Source organism: Bidens hawaiensis, unplaced genomic scaffold (genome assembly GCF_021521415.1).
Source record: "Bidens hawaiensis isolate Kalapana, Puna unplaced genomic scaffold, B.hawaiensis_p1.1 tig00002866_1, whole genome shotgun sequence".
Lineage (NCBI taxonomy): Eukaryota > Viridiplantae > Streptophyta > Magnoliopsida > Asterales > Asteraceae > Bidens > Bidens hawaiensis.
Window position 1 is genome coordinate 1,206,239 of NW_027491154.1, and position 14,867 is coordinate 1,221,105.

General features: G+C 36.4%; 1 protein-coding gene across 1 annotated transcript; it reads left to right on the plus strand.

Moving 5' to 3' along the window:
• Positions 1 to 10,426: 10,426 nt before the first annotated feature.
• On the plus strand, positions 10,427 to 14,578 carry LOC143621460 (COP9 signalosome complex subunit 6a-like). The gene is made up of 9 exons (XM_077092880.1): positions 10,427 to 10,761; positions 10,845 to 10,933; positions 11,370 to 11,463; positions 13,482 to 13,543; positions 13,639 to 13,717; positions 13,828 to 13,920; positions 14,006 to 14,106; positions 14,196 to 14,251; positions 14,333 to 14,578. Exons 1-9 carry the CDS (start codon positions 10,482 to 10,484, stop codon positions 14,412 to 14,414), a joined length of 936 nt encoding a protein of 311 aa, XP_076948995.1. The 5' UTR covers positions 10,427 to 10,481; the 3' UTR covers positions 14,415 to 14,578.
• Positions 14,579 to 14,867: the final 289 nt, after the last annotated feature.

The window sequence follows — 14,867 nt, forward strand, 5'->3', positions numbered from 1 at the left end:
GCCTGAAGATCGTTAGTACGGCTTTTTGGATTACATGATGAGACGAATCTATAAGAGAAATGAAGCTACTGCCAAGGGGGAGTCTGTTGGTGCAATGTGCCAGTAGTTCATTAGTCTTGAGTTTATCGTGTTGTAATCGTTACTTTGGTTGTTACGTTTTGGTGAACTTGTTAGTTTATTCTTTTGGTTTAGCGAACTTAGTAGTCAGCGAAGTTAGGGACAACTTCGCCTAGCCTCTTAGGCGAAGTTGTCGTGATTTATATAAACCTAACTTCTGTCGTTCATTGTTGAAGTTGTTGGTTCAGTTGTTCTTGGACGGCTAGGTTTATCGATTAATGCTTTGATAGCTAATAACAATTAAACCTTTTTTCTTATGTTTTACGTGTTCTTTACGTTTCTCTCGTATAAACACTCGTATCGTATACGTAGGGGATTCCGCACCCTCGTGTTACGAGTTACTCCTGTGTAGATCCAGCTGGGAACCTACAATTTTTTTATTATTCTTTTAAGAACAATAACGAACACCTACAAGTCCCGAATCTGGATCACTACAGTAAGATAACACAATATACGCGGTGATCAAGATACTAACGGGCTCGTGTATGACTGGGTAATCGCTTTTCTGCCTATCATTCAGATAGATATATGTGGAGACATGCACATTTATTCAAATGACTCTCCACAGTAAATCGAGCTTATTTAGTTTGTATCACTTCAACTTTTACGCACCAGGGAAATCTATCATGCCAAACAATGACTGTTCTAAAGTCTTTTAAGCTTAATAACTTCACCTGTTAGGCGCACAAAAACAATTTATTTATCATTTTCCAAAGGTTGAATCAATTTTCAATTTTAAACACCAACTTTGAAGCTTCTTGAGAAGCTATAGACTAAATGATTATATCATTTCCCAAAGAAAAACAGTTTACATTCAGACGCCCTGGTCACTTAATAGCTTTTAGGTAAATGGCTATCCTAAAAATCCAGTGGATTAACAGGACCAAACACATGTGAATATGTGTCCCTCAAACTTAGTGTAACCAACATAATTTTCAGCGAAGGAATAGAAACCCATCATAACCGCCCCAGATGCCTTCAGTTATTAGGTTAATGGCTATCCTTTGAATAGACAAGTAGATACCAGGACCAAACATATTCAAGAATATATCCTTCAAACTTAAGCAACCAATATAATTCTCAGCGATAGTGAAGTTTTTTTTAATTATGAAAATAAAAACGCAGTTACTCGGGATTGATCATCCCATTAAGCTCAATTAGGTTTTGAAAACGAGACCGGTCAAAAGCTCTTATAAAAAGATCGGCAAAATTTTCCAGTGAATCAACCTTTTCAAGCATGATTAAATTCTTCTCAACACAATCCCGTATAAATGATGACGAATGCCAATATGTTTTGTTTTACTATGTTTAAAGGGATTGTTAGTTACCGAGATAGCTGCAATGTTATCAATGCAAATAGGAGTTTGAGTGAAATTCAGACCATAATCTCGCATTTGTTGTTGTATCCACAAAACATGGGAGCAGAAATTTGATGATGCCATGTACTCAGCCTCACAAGTGGATATGGTAACAGAGCTCTGCTTCTTGCATTGCCACGACACTAATCTTCCTCCAAGAAACTGACAACCACCAGTTGTTGACTTCCTATTCTGATTGCATCCTCCATAGTCAGAGTCCGTGTATGCTACCAGATCCAGTTCTCCTCCTTTTGGATACCAGAGACCCAACTTAGGCTTTCCTTTAAGATACCGCAAAATTCTCTTCACGCCTTTCATGTGTGACTCCTTTGGATTAGCTTGAAAACGAGCATAAAGACAAACTGCAAACATAATGTTAGTTACTGAGATAGCTGCAGTGTTATCAATGCAAATAGTAGTTTGAGTGAAAAAAAAACCTTTGACAAAGAATCGTATTCTTTATTATTTAAGAAACATATTCTTTTCTTTTCTTTATTATTTAAAAATAGTTATTATTACTTAAATAATATTCTATAACAAAGAATTATCATATAATATAATCACATTGATATAATATATATATATATATATATATATATATATATATATATATATATATATTCATAATTCTATCTTTTGTTTTCTTTGATTTATTTTCTTTTATTTATCAAGGTATCGAGTATAACCTCGACTTAAGGTTTAAGTGTTGGTGGTTTTGTAATTAAAAAAAAGTAATCCTTTAAACATTAAACGTGAACTTTTAATCCCGTCTTTTTTGAATATAAATATTATATTTATAATCCACATGTTTCTAAAGACTTCCGCTTTAAAACGTAACTCTGATATATTTACAAATGTGGTACCAACATATGTGTCATACGCCTAGGCCGCGGTTTGGGGTGTGACATTACTAGTTAGGATTGGCAACATGTCGAGTCAGACAAACTTGAGTCATATGTAAGACCAAATTAGGGTTGGAACGAGTCGATGCAAAAATGGCTGATTTAGTTTGGTTCGTGTTAGTAAGGTTTTGAGTCGAAAGGGGTTAGGTCAAAATAGGTTTCGGATTAGAACAATGCACCGCACTGACACCTAACTAGATTTATTAAAAGCTCCAGCTGCTCTGCCAAACACTTAAATATTTATAAAAAGCTACAACTACCAGCTTCCAGTCACCAGCTGCAACTACTAGTTAGTTTTGTCAAACTCATGATCTATAATTTGACTGATAACCTTAATGGCCAAGGATTTTGCCTATTTAACTATGAATTAATTAGTAAAAATCGTATCCAATACAATGTTATATTTTTTAAACAAGTGCGAAACTTATATTAGAATACTATGGAAATACAAGCCATAAAAATCAAGGGATAAATTCACACATGTTAGAAACAGGAGAGAATAGAGGGGGGAGAGACATTTCATTCATATCTATATAGTTAGTTTACATGTGCAGTATATATAGTGAAATAGGAAACAAAACCGATTCTATATTGAATGTGATACTAACGGAGGTATAATGTCTCTACTAAATGTGCTTAATTGAGAGTTTCATAGCAATATCTAATATAACATAATTAGACATTTCTTTGTTTATTTTAGACGTGTTTTAGTTTCAATTATCAAGTTTTTTAATGTCTGATGTCATGATACACATTATTCTAATTTAATGTGTAGCATTAATAATATAAAGCATACACACTTTCTTTTTAAACAAGAGAAAATTATGATTTACCTCCCTGTGTAATATAGGCGGACGCAGTTTGAACCACTGATTCTTAAATTACGCGTATGAACCATCCTATTTTTCTGGCGGGCTCAGTATGCCCCATACCATGTAGTGGTTAAATGGCCAATATACCCTTCATCTTCATCTTCATCTTCATCTTCATCTTCATCTTCATCTTCATCTTTATCTTCAACATCAACATTCAACATCTAAGAACCCTAACACAAACACAAACCCAGAAAATCTCCGGCTAAGAGCCCTAACCCAAACCCAAAAAACACATAAATTAACATCACATCTAGAATTCGATTAGAAAGCTTCAAGAATCCAATCAAACACAATGTCCAAATTAATCAATAATCTTTTAAATTTGCCACACCCATTTATCTATCCATCCACATCACTGTCGCCGTAGCTCCCCGCCGACACCACTGCTCGCCGTCATAGGTCCCTGCCGTCACCACTACTCGTTGCCGCTGTCTCTGCTCGTCCTTGAAGATGGAGATGGTGGTGAATGACAGTGCTTAAAAACTCTAGTGGTGATTATGATTCAAACTTTTGATTTTATTATTATTGTTATTATTATTATTATTATCATTATTATCATTACAGATGGTGAATGAGATGGATGAAGGTGAGTTGGTGGTTGACGAGAAGAGAGAGTGGAGGTTGTGAGATGATGAATGATAATTCTTGTTATTATTATTATTATTATTATTATAATAGTTGAAGAGCTGATGCTTTCACATTATTATTATTATTGTTATTGTTATTGTTATTATTATTATTATTATTTATCTAATTACTAAAGTGCCCTAAAAATGAAACGGTCAACCAATGCTCAACTAACGGTTAATTTAAGAACAAGGGTTCAATACGCGCAAATTAAGAATCAATGGATCAAACTGTGCCCACCCATATTACACAGGGAGGCAAATCATAATTTTCTCTTTAAACAAAACAATATGTTAATACATTATACTTAGAAATATAATCGGTTTAAAACTAAAAGTTTATTTAGGTTGACCCCAAACCCGTAAATCAGACACAAGAACCTGAATTATTCCGGATTGGGTTTTTTCATGCCGGATTAGTTTGGGTTTAGTTAAGTTGTTTCGGGTTGAGTTTTGGTTAAAAGTAACAGCCTCAACTGAAGGCAACAAATATTTGTTCTTAAGGCCACTACAACCAATAAATCACATATGGTTGGTTGTAATTGTAGTTTCTACCACCCACCCCATCCCCACCCCTACCCACATCGACCCCAAATTAACAACACTCCTTTAAGTTGTAGGAGCAATTGGTATCCCAAATCATTGATACAAGCCTATAATTGTGGGTCTCAATAACAACTTGTTCATTCGCTATTAATAATGACCAGAGCAAGAGCATAAAAAGCCTCTTGGTCTGTTTGTAATCATGCACTTGTAAGCATGCATGATGCTTAAATGAGGTCTTGAGATTCGAGTATGGTCACAAATGTTTGCTTTTTTTTTTTTTATATATTCAATTGTTATGAAAAGACCCCAAAAATCTAATTTCGATTTAGACCTTCAAAATCCTTAAAACAACTTTTACATCTCTTCTTAAACAAACACATATGTCTCTCAGAGCAATGGAAATGAGTGGGGTGAAACAAGCTAGTGAAACCTTCTCTGTCTGCCACGTCTGCGCCACATCAACTTTCACATACCCATTTCACATCCACATTTTTCACTGGAAAATACCCTGTGTGAAACAGGGTATGTGAAACCTCAATTATTTATTATTATTTTTTAATCTTTTGTTTTTTATATTAACTAATAAAAATTTAATTGATTAATAAAAATTACAATACATTCAAAGACTAATAAACATAAATAAAACATTACAAGAAAAGTTACAATAATTTTAAAATAAAAGCATAAATAAAAGTTACATAAATAAACTACCGATTGCTTGAACGAACGTGAATATATTCGATCAAGTCCGCCGTTAATGTTTCACACCCCGGCTTAGGGCCTAGGCGTGTGACCAATAGTTGGTACATGTTTTGTAAATACATCAGAGTTGCGGGTTATTTTAGCGGAAGACTTTGGTTGAATAAAATATTAATTTATTTGAAAACTTCTCGGATAATAAATACCCGGTGTTTTATTTATAAATCTTGTTGAAATACCGTTTGCAATATTTTAATAAAAACTGAGCCATTATTACTTTGCGAGCATCTAATTCCATGAATGTCTTGCTACCTGTACTAATCTGTATTCCCTGAAATGTGGGGAAAAATACGTCAGCTATATGCTGGTGAACACGTATGACTCGATAAAACATTTGATTGACATTACAATACAAACGTAGTTTTCTAGACAATCTCAGCGGAAGCATTTCTACTTCCGGTATGTGTACCACTGCCCTACACACACAACGGTATTCCCCGAGCCAAACGACCCTGATCTGAGAACTGGTCGTGACCGTTTAAGCCCATGGCTTCATTGCCTTTGATTGATTGGGCTTTAACAGTTATGTTTGGATCCAGACACATGCGTATTTTGTCTGAGTTGATATTATTCTATACTTTGTATTATAATGTTTTAGAGATTTCATTATCTCATGTAGACATTGATTGACTCGTTAAGACAAACACCCGTTCGTCTCATTGAGTATAAATATGTTTTGACTGATTAAAAAGGTTGACGTATTCACGTTATAAAAGGTTTGAACGTATTCACCTGTGATTGACTGTTCTGAATGATATGGTAATTTCGTTTGAAACCTTGACTGTGAATGAATGAATGATTGACTGACCGATTGATTGATTGATTGACTGACCTATAATAAAATAGGTAAATAAATATCCGAATCGTCTCTTGATCCAGCTATAGACAGGTCAATCCTAAATAGCTTTAAACCTTGATTGATCATTTGTTTGAATAAAATATTTAGACCCGTAGTCTTTTTTTTTTTATTTACCAAATCATATGATGAGTTTCTTCTTCATGAAGAAACATCTATAATTTGTTTCTTCTTCAAGAAGAAACATTCATTGACTGCTATGCATGTAAAATCTTATGTTTCTTACACATGAAGAAACAATGTTTTAACTATATTCTTTGTATACGAATGCTATGTTTCTTAATCGTGAAGAAACTATATTTCCTTATGTAAAACTGATGTTTCTTAGTTGTAAAGAAACACTATTATAATCCTTTGTATGTTTAAAGCTTATGTAAACATATTTATGATCAAGGTTTGGGCTATACCCCTGACTATGGTCCAAGCCATATAAATATAATACCATAATGAATTAGGTCAGAACCCTTACCTTACACGGGTATTCGAAGTTAGATACTTAAGTTTGTACGAGCAGCACTTCTACTCTATGTCGCGTACTGTTGCTTAGATTGTCAGAACTTCGGGGCTTAGCACGAACTTCGAGGTTGGCATGCAAAACGAGGCAACATATGGTGGCCGTCGTGATGTGAACGTACTTCGAGATTGATTGTCGGGTTATTCTCGTGTGGCACGCACTTCGAGGTTTCGTCGGTGTATAGCACGAATTACGAGGTAGTGAGAGAGTAAATCTAGAGAGAGAGTGAATGTTTGGTGTGTGGGGAATGAGCTCGTGGCCTCCCCTTTTATAGCTGATTTTGGGTCCCATCGCGATACGCGATGGGTCCCCTTTTCAACACCGTCGCGTATCGCGACGGGTAGATTTCTGCCACGTGTCACTAGAGTGTGACACGTGTCCCTGAGTCATCACGGCCCATCACGGTACGCGATGGCCGTCTCCTTGGACTCATCGCGTAGCGCGATGGGTCCTTATATACCATTTTTCATTTTCAGTCCCTTGTTTTTGATAGCTTGTCATTTCTAGGCCTAACTCCCATTGTCCAAAAATACTAAGGCGGCTTTCGGCGATGCGAGCGTGCGAAGTGCAAAGTGCGCCATCAAAGCGCCATCAAAGCGCCACATTGCGCTCATCGCCCAACGCCCTTCGCCCGTGCGCGTGCGCGTCGGGTGCTTCGCACCCTCCGCTAGGACCACTGGGTGCAATATAAGAATATTATTATGGAAAATCTCTTCCTTATAAAGAGCTTCCATTTCTTTACCACTTTCCATGTGGGATGGGTTTTAATTTCCTTATTTATACCCATGTGAAATGCTTCCACTTTCTTACATCTTTCAATGTGGGATGGAATTTCCTTATTCCATATCCTTAACATAAGATGGAATATTTTAATTTCCTTATAGAATGGTTTTCTTTATTTTGAATTTTCCCAACACTTATTTTAGGGAATAATTTTGATCCTCCAGCTTTACTTAGTTGTCAAATTTGGATCAAAATTTTGGGGATGTTACATAATGCGTCATGAATCTCTCGGCTTCGAATTTCTTGACGGTTTCTTCGTTTTTTGTCTTCGTTGATTTCTTCGTACATAGGCGCATCCTCATTTGGGTTATGTTGACAAATCGCTAACCCGTTGTCCTCTAAAATCATATTATGAAGAATAACACAAGCGTACATAATGTTCCTCATTTTCACTTGAGAAAAGCACTTGGATGGACGATCCACAATGTGCCACTTAGACTTCAACACCCCGAATGCTCGTTCAATATCCTTTCTTGCCGCGTCATGAGCTTTTTTGTACGTTTGTCGTTTAACGCCGATGGGTTGCGAAAGCGACTTGACAATTGTCCAGTAATCCGGATATATTCCATCGGCAAGGTAATACCCACGCTTGTAAAGCGTCCCTCTAAGCTCAAAAGAGGAGTCCGGGCCTGTCTCATTGATCCAATCGTCAAATACGGGAGATTGATCAAGTACATTTATGTCGTTGTTTGAGCCGGCAACACCAAAAAATGCATGCCAAAACCATAAGTCTTGGGATGCCACCGCTTCTATAATACTACGATATGGATGATCACCTCGTGCAAACTGACCATGCCACGCAGTAGGACAATTTTTCCAATCCCAATGCGTGCAATCGATGCTACCAAGCATGCCGACAAAACCGTGTTTTTCGGCATGCTTCGCCTGTAAATGTTCAACCTCACTAGCCGTAGGCTTACGTAAATATCTACTACGATACAACAAAACAATAACTTTAGAGAATTTTTAGACACATGACCTGATGTGTCGACCCGACATCTTCAAATATTCGTCGAACATATCACTAGCGGTTCCATACGCCATATAACGTATCGCGGCGGTACACTTTTGCAAGGTGGAGAAACCGACTCGACCTCTAACATCAACCCGTTGGGTAAACCAAGGAACTTCTCGTTAGATGTCGTGTAGTATTCTTAAAAATAACTCACGACTCATTCGAAAACGGGTTTTAAACTCTGAAGTCGTGTAAACACACGGGGTGTTAAAATAGTCGTTTCGTAGTGCTTCGTGCGCAACCGCTCGGTCACGATTTAAACGTTCACGTCGGGTTTCGTGTCTTATTGACGAATACGCCTCTTCTTGTTGTTGCCACCACTCATTACACCCCGTTGCGAAAGCACGAAACATATAAGCGTTTTTTTCTTCGCTCGAAGACGAAGAGGAAGAAGATGGTGATGACATTTTTAAAAAAATAATATGGAATTTTATAGATTATAGAGAGAAAAAGAGTAGTTTTGTGTGTTTGTTTTTGTAAAATGAGAAGGTATTTATAGATAAAAAAAGGAAATGGAAAAAGTTTTTTTTATTTAATAGCCAACGGCTATTTTTTTAAAATATTACCGTTTTAATTGGAAAATGGAGCCCACATGCATCTCTTCACTAACGTTAGAATGGTGGCGATGGGTGGATCGCGCCCCCTTCACGGAGGAAGGGGGTGTTTCGCGCCCTTCACGGCGCCATATAAGCTTTCACGGGGGTTTCACGGCACCATTTCCATTGCTCTCATGGTATAAATTATAAAATAAGGGGGGTGTTTCGGATGGTTTATTTTCACCAAGAGTAAACTGCGCGTTTCGTCCGAATTTACGGTTTTAGTCCAATAATATTAAATATGCGATTGTCGTCCTTGTGGTTCATTTCACTTATTAACCCCGACCCCGCTAACCCCGTTAAGTCTGATCGTTAAACCCATTAGCGTGCCACTCACGTGACGATCAATTTTGTCCTTTTTACCCCAAATACACCTCAGCCCCTCACGCAAAGGGGTTTGCGAATTAGGGTTGAGGTTTATTTGGGGAGAAAAATGACAACACTGTCCCTCACGCGAGGGGCACGCTGTTGGGTTTAACGACCAGATTTAACAGAGTTAGTGAGGTCGGGTTTAATTGCAAGTGAAATGAAACCACATGAACGAAAATCATAGATTTAAAACTATTAGACTAAGACCGCATATTCGGACAAATCACATGGACGAAAACCACAGTTTACTCTTTCATCAACTTATAACTTGTTATTTTTTTGAAAAGTAATAAGACTTTTGTGATTGCTATTAATATGAGAGGAAAAAATTAATAACTTACACTTTTAACCTATTAACTTATTAAAAAGTTATAAAGAGTTTTCATAAGAAATCCTAAACACCCCTTAAACAAACATATATGAACAAACAAAAACTAAAGGGAAAATTCCCAAAATAGCCCATTTATAGTTAGTGTTTCCAAGTTTATCCCCCATAATTCAAGTTTCCAATTTTAGCCCTTTGCTATTTCGTCGTCGACGACATGATAGCGAACACCGACGATGCGTTATCACTAACGCAACGCCGAACCTCTGCTTTAAACATTAACGTGTCGTAGAACCTTATGTTATCCACTAATGCATCGCCTAACCCCTTTGTTGTCCGCTAATGCATCGTGCCCTTTCCTCTTCACCACAAACATATCGTTAGTGATAACGCATCGCTGCTACCCTACGTTAGCAACATAACGCATCGTCAACCCTATGTTATACCTAACAAGTCGTCGGCGATGTGAGTCGTTGACTTCGTTAACAAGAACACATCGTCTGGGCCGAAGAACACATCGCGGCGACGAGATAACAAGAACACATGTGAGTCGTTGAACACGTGCCGTTATCTAATTTGTTTCGGTAACGCATTGTCGGTGTTCGCTATCATGTCGTCGGCGACGAGATAGCAAAAGGCTAAAATTGGAAACTTGAATTATGTGGGATAAACTTGAAAACACTAACTATAAATGGGCTATTTGTGGAATTTTCCCTTAGCTAAAAGAATCGATTTGAACTTGTTACTCAGCCCGAATAGTTTACACAAGCCCACCTCCGTCCGAGTCAAATCATAAACCCCTGCTTTAACCCAACACGATCAAACCTTCAAACCTGACCAATGGCGGACTCAACACAAATGGCGTCATCAAGCAGCGGCTTAACCTTCAAGCTCCACCCACTCGTCATCGTCAACATCTCCGACCACCACACTCGGGTCAAGTCCCAGTCTCAACCGCCCACCGCCACCGCCTCCAACCCACAGCCTCCTAGGGTTTTCGGCTGCGTCATTGGAGTCCAACGTGGACGCACTGTTGAGATCTTCAACAGCTTTGAGCTTCTCTACGATCCTGAAACACATTCACTCGATCGCACCTTTCTCGAGAAGAAACAAGAGCTATGTGAGTCTAATTGTTTATTCTAGGGTTAGTGTGCTGGTTGGTTATTGATTAAATTGAGATGGGGTTTTTTGTTTGTGGAACAGATAAGAAGGTGTTTCCTAACTTTTATGTGCTTGGATGGTATTCGACGGGTGCCGATGCCGAAGAATCGGATATGCATATACACAAAGCTGTGAGAACTACTGTTTTTTAGGATGTTAATTGTGTTTAGTGTTATATTATGTTGGGCATTTGTTGTTTTTAAATGGGGTTAATATTATTATGGGAAGCAGTGTTGTAGAATTCGCTAGGCGCTAGTAAGGCGGTGGGGTATGGGCTAACAATTAATCGGATTGTAATTTATATGTAATTTTTCAATTATACATATATTGATATATATATACCAAATTTTGTATATAAATTTTTTAAGGGGTACCGACTAGCGATTAATTGGGGATTAATCGGCGCCTAGTTGGGATTTTTTCAACCATGATTGGGAAGTGGTTATAATGAAATATTATACTTGATTAATGCATTTGGAATGTGGTTTGCGTCTCACGAAATAAGTGTGGTTTAATGGATAATCTGTGGTAAATTTGGCTAAAAGAGTATTTTGTATGTTTTGACAGCTGATGGATATCAATGAAAGTCCTGTGTATGTTCTTTTGAATCCGTTGATCAATCATGCTCAGAAGGATCTTCCAGTAAGCATTTTTGAAAGCGGTATGTTGTCTAAAGTTGTATATCTTTATTGTTAATATGATTGTTTGCGGATTCTGTCCTGCTGATATTATTGGTTTTTTTAGTGTTATTGCTTTTATGCTAATCTAATTTACTGCAAATGGCCCGTTTGAAACAAGACGACTAGTCTATGAATTATTAACAGTGAATAATGTTAGATGCTAAGCTTATTTGTAGGGTCCCATTACACATGATTTATCACCCTTCATTTCCCATGAATTTGATATATTATGATACGCACTTCAAATGACTACAGTAGTAGGATGCTTAATGAAAATGCTTCACTGGTTGGAGTGGCTTATGTTTTTTTCAAGTACTTTTTTTTATGTTTATTCTTCGTATTTGTTGATATGTGATGAATTCAGCTATAAATATGTTAATCACTTGTGAAATATTTATTAGGAACTTCTAGACCAGATTCTCAATTTTTCATTGGTTCTAGGGTGTCAGTCTTACATTGACCAATACTTGCTGATAATGATTTGTGTTTTAGAGCTTCTAGTTTGGCTTAATGTATGCAACATTGCAATTAGTTGTATGTTTGAATGTTGAGATAACGAGCTATCTTAATCACTTGTCAAATATTTAATGGGAACTTCTAGACCAGATTATCTATTTCTTATTGTTTTTAGGGTCAGTCTTACATTGACCAATACTTGATGATAATGATTTGTGTTTTAGATCTTTTCGTTTGGCTTAATGTATGCAACATTGCAATTAGTTGTATATAGAGATAAATCAGCATTCATATTGTGCATTGCTGGTGGTGTAGTTATCTTTAATGATTGAGTTTGTAGATTTTATGAGGAAAAAAGCTTTGTTGGTCATGGGAGGTATACATGTTTCTGATATGTCTTTGAAAGTTTGGAAAGAAGTTGACAAAAAGCTATAGCCCCTAATGAACTTTTTTATCTTTTTTATTACCTTCTCAATGCTTCAGTTTTTGACTTTTTCTGCCTTACATTTTCATGCAATAGATGAGACATTAATTTCTTATCTGTTATTGTATGTTTAGTTAGACATAACATTACACATGTGGAAGTATCTTCCAATCTTAAGTAGTTGTCGGTCATCAAGGAAAGCAGGTGGCATTCTTGAAATAAAGTGATTTAACAAGCACAACTACATATTCATGTTTGTGATCACAAAATATGAGTTTGGAGCTAAGTGTTTATTTGAGTAGCAATTTGGTATTGTTACCAGAATAGAGGTTGATTTGCATCAACACAATTGGATTCTTGCTCGAATTTAGGTGATGTCTGAAGCTATGTACATTAACATGAGTTAGTAAAACACTCAAATAAGATCTTGAGTCCTTGACAACTAGTTTAAGTTTTGTGAAGTGGCTGCTAACGATTTAACACATACCTATCGTCTGTAAATGAGGTGTTAGTTTCATGCCAAGTTCCCCCTTAGAAACTAGAACTTTTTTACCAGATAGTTAGAAAAGCCATCTTGTTCCAACAGACATGAATTTTGAAGGCGAAAATATTATCGTTTTGAAAAGGTGCAAAATAGTTATCCTGTTCAGTTCTTAAAATCATTCAAGTAATAGTTAAAATTTATCAAGTGGAGGTTATATAATGTAGACTTGTTTGCAGACAAACTAATACTCAAGACAAATGAGAGTAAAACTGAAAGTCAACATGGTTGGTTGGGGACGTACATGAGTTGGTTAAATGATTATGAACCTAAAAGAAAATTGATAAATGGTAAAACTATAAGGTAGAAGTAATTGGAATTGTTGAACGAATGCAATGGCTAAGTTTCAGTTTGTGTAGAATTACATGTATGGAATCAAGGTAATTTTTGACCATTGAGGGTTAAACAGATAATGAACATGATATTTGACTCACATTAAGGAAATTTTAACTAGAAATTAGGTGTTTGAAGCAAAACAACATGTGGGCGTTTCTGAAGCGTTATGAGCAATATTTGATGCATATCAGTTTAGAACTTTTGCTGACACTTTGATTTTTTCCTGATCATTACAACTCAAGAGATGCATGTCATTGATGGGATTCCACAGCTTATATTTGTACGCTCAACCTACACTATTGAGGTCTGCCTTAAATGCTTCTATCTTAGTTTTCCAAGGATTATAACTATAACCCGAATAAATGTTTTTCTAATTATAATTTTTCTATTATACTCCAGACAGTAGAAGCTGAAAGAATATCTGTTGACCATGTTGCTCACCTTAAACCATCTGATGGAGGTTCAGCTGCTACTCAATGTGAGTCCTTGTGTTCTTGTACAGTTGTACTAATGATTTCTAATACTTTGTAGAATTTTCTGTTCCAGCTTTAATCGGACATTACTGGTTTTTATATATAAATCATGCAGTGGCTGCTCATTTGACGGGTATACATAGTGCCATCAAGATGCTCAATAGCAGAATCCGAGTGCTCCATCACTATCTTAATGCTATGCAAAAAGGTATACTTGTAGTTTGCTAACTTAATAAATATTTATCAAACATGGTAAAAAGAAGAATCTGAGAATGTTTTTATTTAAAATGCAGGTGAAATTCCTTATGAGAATTCTTTGCTAAGACAAGTTACAAGTCTCTTAAGGAGATTGCCAGCTGTAGAATCAGAGAAATTTCAAGATGAATTCTTAATGGTGAGAGTTTTTATAAATTTAAATTCATTGAAATGTCACATTTATACCTTTATTTTTTTCCCGATGAATGCATCGAAACTTGTTTACAGGAATACAATGACACGGTATTGATTAGCTATCTTGCCATGTTCACTGATTGCTCAAGGTATGCTTATTACTAATATTTATTGTTTAAGATGTACTAAATTTATACATTGTTGACACGCAAAGTTACATTTTGTTGCAGCACAATGAACGATCTGGTTGATAAAATCAACATTGCGTATGACAAGCATAGCCGGAGGGGAGGACGGACCGCCTTCATATAAGATCACTTGCTTGATGCTTGCCTTTTGTTTCTTTTAGTAACAGAAAGTTTAGTTTAAATGACACTAATTGCATTTATGCAATGGTGGATTTGGTTCATATGAGAGTTTACACGTCTTCTAAGTGGTTCATATTTGTTATTATGATTTAATGCATTTTTTGTTGATTTAAAGTGCATGCCGTTATAGTTTTGGTGTTTGTGTTGCTTTGTATTGGGAGGTGTTTTAAAGTTACGGATAATGAAATCGTGTGACAATTGTTCATTGTCATGTGTCTTTTATGAAAATGACGTTATGGATAGAGTAGAGCTTAAGATACGGGGCATGTTTGTGCACGTTAGATGATAGCATGTAACATGGAGTGACATGTGCATTTATGGTTTTGACATATATCTAATCAAGTTTCACATTGATTTGTTTCAGTGAAACAGGTCTTATAAGTTGATACGTGACTAG

Coding starts and splice junctions, on each gene's coding strand:
- LOC143621460 (XM_077092880.1), top strand. CDS start 10,482: ATGGCGGACTCAACACAAATGGCGTCATCAAGCAGCGGCTTAACCTTC. Junction 13,921..14,005: donor TCTTAATGCTATGCAAAAAG/GTATACTTGTAG, acceptor TTTAAAATGCAG/GTGAAATTCCTTATGAGAAT. Junction 14,252..14,332: donor ATGTTCACTGATTGCTCAAG/GTATGCTTATTA, acceptor ATTTTGTTGCAG/CACAATGAACGATCTGGTTG.